The sequence below is a fragment of the Phaseolus vulgaris genome, chromosome 8, assembly GCF_000499845.2.
Source record: "Phaseolus vulgaris cultivar G19833 chromosome 8, P. vulgaris v2.0, whole genome shotgun sequence".
NCBI lineage: Eukaryota > Viridiplantae > Streptophyta > Magnoliopsida > Fabales > Fabaceae > Phaseolus > Phaseolus vulgaris.
Window position 1 is genome coordinate 37413083 of NC_023752.2, and position 7174 is coordinate 37420256.

At 45.1% G+C, this 7174-nt stretch overlaps 1 protein-coding gene across 1 annotated transcript; it reads left to right on the forward strand.

Moving 5' to 3' along the window:
• The first annotated feature begins 529 nt into the window (after window positions 1-529).
• On the forward strand, window positions 530-6928 carry LOC137825051 (uncharacterized). The gene is made up of 4 exons (XM_068630725.1): window positions 530-670; window positions 1316-1478; window positions 6348-6790; window positions 6875-6928. Exons 1-4 carry the CDS (start codon window positions 530-532, stop codon window positions 6926-6928), a joined length of 801 nt encoding a protein of 266 aa, XP_068486826.1.
• The last annotated feature ends 246 nt before the right edge of the window (window positions 6929-7174 follow it).

The following is a 7174-nucleotide window of genomic DNA, read 5'->3' on the forward strand; positions in this document are numbered from 1 at the left end:
CCTCGAATCAATCGGTTGTTTTGGCACTTAACAGTTCAACCATTTAAAAACAGTTTTCAATCTTTTCCTCAAAACATCTAAGTATAAACAATCGGTTGTTTCGATAAAACAATCGGTTGTTTTAACTTTGTTTGAAAACATTTTACTTTCATAAAGATTGAGAATGCTAATACTTTAGATTTAATCAAAGGGTGGATTACAACATATAAACTACCCCAGAACTAAGCTAAACCAGCATAGGAACATCAAGCACAACCAAGGCTTCAACATCCTTCAAAGGATTTGGATTCTTCAAAACTTGAACACCACTTGATTCAACAGGTGCTTCTTTAAATAGACCATCTATGTTTTGTGTTGACTAATTAGATAGAAAAATTTGGGATGTCATTACAAACAATGATTTCACACATTAGACAACGTTGTCTTGTATGAAAGAAATCATCTTGATTGTGTAGCTAAGAACATCATTGTTTCTGCCCTTGATTCTGATGAACTTCTTAAAGTTTCACAGTGTATCTCAACTAAAGAAATGTGGGATACTCTTGGAAAAATACACAAAGATCCAAGAAGTGCTTTGCTGGTAAGTGATGAGTCCTCTGCTGGATCATCCCCTACAGATTCCAAGATGAATGTATGTCTGATGGCAAGAGAGGAATCTGCATCAAACCAAGTAAGTACATCTTTCTCTATGAAATGTTATAGTTATTATAAACTTATTGAGGCTTTCCAAAAGACTCATGAAGAAGCTAATAGATTAACCCTTTCTAACAATCGGTTGCAAAGTGAAAACAACTGGTTGAAAGAGAAAGTTAAAGTTCTGGAAGAATATTTGAACAATTCAAAAACTGATTTTGAAAATCTTGAAATGATTTTTCAAAACTCTTCTTGCAAGTGTGAATCTAGTACTTGAAAAAATTGTGAATCTCTTCAAAAGAAAGTTTTGTATCTTGTGAAAACAGTTGACACAATTTCAAAAGGTAAATCAAATCTTGAGAATGTTTTAGCATCTCAAAGATGTGTCTTTGGTAAATCTGGTTTGGGTTTTAACCCACAAAGCAAGAACAATGGTTGTTTAAAGCCTTTTTCAACCATTCCAGAAAACCAACCGATTTAAAAGTCGACACAACTAGTTGTTTGTTGTTTCTACTGCATGAGAAAGGGTCACTCTGTCAGATTCTGTAAAATTCAAAAGTTTTATGTTCTTAAAGTATCCTAAAGTGGGTTCCCAAGAATCCTAAGGTTCCTAACAATCATATTAACATTCTTGCACCCAAATTTGTTAGGGGACTTTGCCACCTGATTTTGAATTTTGCAGGATTCCTTGGTGAGAAAACAACACTTATGGTACTTGGACAATGGCTGCTCCAAGCACATGATTAGAATTGCATCAAAGTTTGTTAGCATTACTCTTAAAGAGGAAGGGCATGTGACTTATGGAGACAACAACAAAGGGAAGATCCTTGGTAAAGGTACCATAGGTAATGAAAATAGCTTTCTAATCCATGATGTTCTCTATGTAGAAGGGCTCAAACATAACCTTCTCAGCATAAGCCAGCTATGTGACAGAGGCTACCAAGTCACATTCAGAACATACACATAAATTCGACTACCTAACTCAAAGATGTTGATCAAGAGTGATCAAGTGCTTTGAAGAATTCAAATTATGCTTTGAAGAATCCAAATCCCTTGTGCTTGATGCAAGGTTGTGTTGATGCTGTGTTTTGAGAGGGATTTGGGTAGTTTTATATGTAATCCACTCCTTTGTTGAATCTAAAGCTAATGTGTTTTAAATCTTTTTTTTTAAATAAAGTGTTTTTCAAACTAAGTGAAAAACAACTTGTTCTTTTGTCGAATCAACCGGTTGTTTTACTCTTGGGAGTTTTTGAAAAGATTGAAAATTGTTTGAGTTTGGTTGACTCAACTGCCAAACCAAACAATCGGTTGTTTCGTGGTTTCAACCGATTGTTTCTTTGAAAATCCTAACAGAATTCTGTTTTGGTGGTTCGATGTGCTTTAAATGATTTCCAACTGAATACGCTCCTTCATTAAATGCTTTGACCAATCTTTGGAAAATATAAATAGTTTGTTTTGTTGGGTTTAATAGTGCCAAAGTTCAAGACGGGGGGGTTGAATTAACCTTTTAAAAGTTTCTCGCAGAATCAGTGTTTATCACAGTTTACAGAAAATAAATCGTTTTATTTGAAAATGAACAGATTTATTTTGGCACTGTTTGTGTTTGAAAAAAACGTTTATACAGCCAGGTTATTCACAAGATTATGCAGATTGATTTTCCAGATACACACACTGATATTATAAAGAAAATAGTGAATCACAAAACAACAAGCTTCTATTTTAAGCAAGTGATTAAGGTTCAATTGATAGCTTGACAATTAATTGAGTAACCTATCACAATCAATCTGGTCCAGTGACTTTTAACAAATTATAGATGTTGTTTTAAAAATCAAACAGTTATTCCAGAAATTAAGAACAGTATGAACCAAGCCTAGAAAGAACAGATTTATTACTAATTGAACAAATTTATTTCTTGACAATTTAACAGTTATGCAGAAATTTAAGTGCAGAGATTAAGGGAGAATGAACACAAGGCAATTATACTGGTTCACTCAACTGAGCTACATCCAGTCTTCACCTAAACCAAGGTGAAATTCACAAAAACACAATACAAACAAACACAAATCCCACTGTTCTTGAACCCTACAAGAACATAGGTACACTTGCTGAAAAACCCTATTTCAGCATACACACTCTTCAAGAAACCCTATCAAGAAGAGTTTACCACCACACTTTTACAGAAAAAGAAATGTGAAACGAGTACACCTGATAGAGGATGCAGAAATCTGCCTTAAACCAATAGAACAGATCGCTAAAACTGTAGTGATCCTGCCGGCAACTCGAACGTGGAGGAATCGCTTCGTAGCACTCTCTGCCCTGTCTACGCGACTACGTTTTCTGCAGAATCACCCTCAGAACCTTCTCTTGCTACTCCAAACGTGACCTGCAAAACACACAGACGGCGCCTCTAGCGGTCGTTTGCACTCCGACGATCAAGTTAGTCCACAAAACCACCAAAGATGAGAAAACTAGCAGTGTGTGTGAAAAACTATTGCTCTCTTTTTTTCTCCTCCCCCATCTCTCCCTGATTCCCTCTTTTATGTCTTTCTCTCTGTTTCTGGGCATAACAGAATTCTGTTATGCTTTTCTGGCATGTGTCAGAACCCTGTTATGCTTTTCAGAGACAGTGTACCTGCAGAATCAGTAGTGAGAGCGTGAGAGTCTGTGCATGTCTGCGCGTCTCTGCGCTTGGCTGCGCCTGTCTGTACCCTTAGTGGTACGGAGTGCACTTTTGCCTGGACCGCACCCCATGATGACACGTGGAGGCCTGCAACTCACATCTAACCACACACGTGTCACTTACTGGAAGGGCTCTAGCGCTTCTCTTTGTGTGCCTAAGTTACGCCCTTGCGGAGTAACTTAGGATATTTCTCTCACCTGGGTAAATCGCATACTCTTAGGAGAACGTCAGGTGTGGCTGGTCTAGGCACACTCACCAAACGCTGCTCTCTGCGTATACAGCTTACCCTTCACGGTGCCACGCACGTAATGGGTTGAGGGAATCACCAATCACTGACTGGTTTACTAGTTCCCTCAGGCCACTCTCGTGCATGATTCCCTGAGATGTGCTCATGCGAGGTCTATGCGTAACGCTCTCGCTGGGAACCTCAGTCCCAGTTTAACTGCGTGTAGCACGAGACCCCGATGACAATGCACCCGATGACTGATCAGTGCTTATTTGCTTCTCGCGTTCTGCCCCCAGGCGTTAGTCTGAGAACTGGTCTGTTGGTGGCCATTTGGCTACTGACCACCGATCGCCATTCTGGATGATCTGTCCCCTGACCTCTCTACCGCCTGATCTGTCGGTGGTTACCTGGTCACTGACCCCCGATCACCGCTCTTGGCGATCGCCTCCCTGGTCTCTTTGTCACCTGGTCCACGTGTCACCCTGCGAGTGGTCCACGTGGTTCTCTGCTGCTGACGTCATCGACTACTGATGACCGATCGGATCACAAGCCCCCCAAGTCTCGAGTCGTGAACTCGTTCTCGGCAAAGAGACTAAGTGGTCGTGCCCTCAGTCCACGTGGCAAGTGGGACCGCATCACGTGCCACCTCACGTGCTGCTTCTTTACCGTTTGGACTTCCTTTCTTAATCTCGCGACACGTGGCCCCATCGACGGCCAGCGTTGTGCGTCGCTAGCGCTTCTCTTATTCAAATTGGCGCGCTCTTTCACTGTTCCTTCATCTTCTTCAATCGACTCTCAGACCTTCTGCGAGCTCTTTCTCTGCGTACCCATCTTTCTTCAAGTTTTCTACCTCCAAACCTCTCGCGATCATTCAAAGGTATGGTTTTTCTTCTTCCTGGGCTTACTTGGGTCATCTTTACCGATTGCATTTGTCTTTCTCGTTGTCATGCATTCATCTTCTCTATTTTCCCTCTCTTGACCCGCGCTAGGGTTTTTTCACGTTCTCGCTCTGACTTCTGCTTCTTCTTCTTCCCCTTTTCACCTGGGCATCCCTCTCTCCTTCGCCCTATCTGTTTTCACTGAAACATTCATCATTCCCTCTTCTTCCATTCATTCTGACTTTTCGTTTTTCCTCCATTTGCAGCTATCTCGCGATGGCTCGCTTGAAACAAACTGCGCGTATAATTGCCTCATCCTCTGGTGCACAGCCTTCCGCGAGTGCGCCAGCTCCACCACCGCCTGTTGCTACCTCCTTTCATGACAACGCCAGGGTCTACGACTGGGCCCCCCTGGCGTTGCTGGCTGAAACATCCACCCTGCTTCCACAGGGTCATCTCACCTCTCTCCTGAGCCATGACCCGGATGAACCCTCGTGCGCCATAGACAGGGAAAATGATTTCAACATCCACGTTCGCATCCCTCCTCGAGGGATGCCCATCTGCGCGGACGATAGGGCTACCAATGGGGTGCCCTTCGTCTTCGTCTACTCCGCCATTTTCAAAAGGTTGAAGCTGCGCCTCCCCTTCACCTTTTTCGAAAAGGAGCTGCTGATGGAGTTGAACGTCGCGCCCTGCCAACTCCATCCCAATGCCTGGGCCTTCATCCTCTGCAATTATTTTGGGCACAACGCCTCCGTGGATGTGTTCCTCTACTTCTTCGAGGCAAAGAATCCTGGGGACAGGTCCTGGGTTAGCCTAAACGGGGTTGCTGGGCGGGTGCTCCTGGGCCTATACCAGCAATCCTTCAAAGACTGGAAGGGCAGATTCTACATGATATCTGCCACCCAACAAAGTCCAAATCTACTCGAGGGGTACCCCCTCTACTGGGTTCCTGGGGTTGAATTCAAGAAATCCAGGGACCTCGAAACCATGGCCCCCTACGAGCGCGAGCTATGTGGGCTGCTCCTGGGGGCCAAGTACAACTCCGCTCGCCTTATCAAGGATGAATTTGATGTGGTGGCTCTGAAAAAATATATAGGTAGCTCTTCTTGCACCTCTTAGGATACTTGCCTCTTCTCATGCATGCTTTTATGTGTTTTTTGACTTACTTGCATAACTTGGCCAACTAACCCTTCCTTTTCTCGTCTATGTAGACTCAATGTCGGGGAAAGACAGGAGGCTAGCCTTGCTGGAGCTTGCCAAACGTCGGGGAGCCAAGGGAACTGGCTCCTCTTCTTCTACTATAGAGCCCATTGCAGCCCCTCCACTCTCGGTCGCGCCAGCTGAAGGCCCCGAGCAAGGAAAGAAAAGGAAAAGACTGGTGAAGGCTTCCACTTCACTTGCTGCTGCTGCCTCAACTGAAGAGGAGAGCTCTGGCTCTCCTCTTATACACCGCCAGAGGAAGAAACCAGCGGTCGAGGGGGCTTCGTCTCTCCAGCCTGGGCAGATCGAGGTGGTGGAGGTAGAGGAAGGTTCACCCCCTCCTCCTTCTACTCAACCTGCCTCAGAGCCCACACGCCTTCCTTCTCCATGCCAGCAGTTGCCTCCAACTTCTCCACTGCCATCTTCCCCCCAGCAGGCCAATCACCTGGTCCATCTGCTCATCCTGCTGGGGGTGCTTCTGCCCAAACTGGGGGTCCACCACCACCACTGCCAGTCTCTACCGCCACTGCTAAATGTGGTGGATCCAACTCGCGCCCAAGCGCCTCTGGAGCCAGCCACGAGAACTTCAGCAGGGTCATCACCCTGGTTCGATAGCTCATAAGCAACCGGGAGCTTGTCGAATGGAATGGTGATGAGGTGGACATGCACCTGGCCAGGCAGATGGTGCTTTCTCTGGAGTTTTCCACCCAGCATCGCAAGCAAATAGCCCTGGAGAAGAGGGTGAAAGAGCTTGAGCACGACAAGGAGTCACTGCGAAGTGACTTCGAAGCTGCTCAAGGGTCTATGGAGATAATGCGAGGCATGGTGGAGAAAGCTAGGAGGGAGTACCTAGCGCAGGTCCAAGAGACCATCAAGAAGGAGATCTTGATGGGGCAGACTGTGAGCTCTTTGGACTGCGCGGTGGTGGAGCTACGGGCCGAGACCTCCTCCCTGCGCCAACTGAACACTCAGCTAGTGGGGGAGCTCGAGTCCACCAAAGAAGCGGCTGCTGCTGGAGAGAAAAAGCTTGAGGAGGTGGCGGGCAAACTTTCTGAAGCCAAGGGCCAACTAGCAGAAGTTGCCTCCTCTCTTGCTGCCGTCACCACTGAGAGAGATGCTGCGGAGGCCTCAAAGCTAAAACTGGAGGCGGAGAAGGCTGATTTGATGAACGTGGGTGTTGATGCCCTTACTGATGGATTCGAGCTAGCACTCGAGCAAATCAGATGCGTTCTCCCAGACCTGGACCTCTCGCAGTTCAGCATCTATCACGAAGTGGTGGATGGCAAGCTCATCCCTCCTGCCCCTTAAACTTTTCTCTTTCTTGTAAATTTTCACTTCTGCACCACTTTCCTTAGAACCCAAAATTTTTATAAAACTTGGTTATGAAGATAAACTCTCAATTTGTATTAGCTTCTTCTCTTGTATTTTTCTTGAGTTTCACCTTTCTTTATGCACGCGACTAATTGTAAGCTAACTTAGGTTCAGCGCGATCTTAAGCTTTGTCTTTCACTTTGCACACGACTAAGTGTTAACCAACTTAGGCTTAGCGCGATC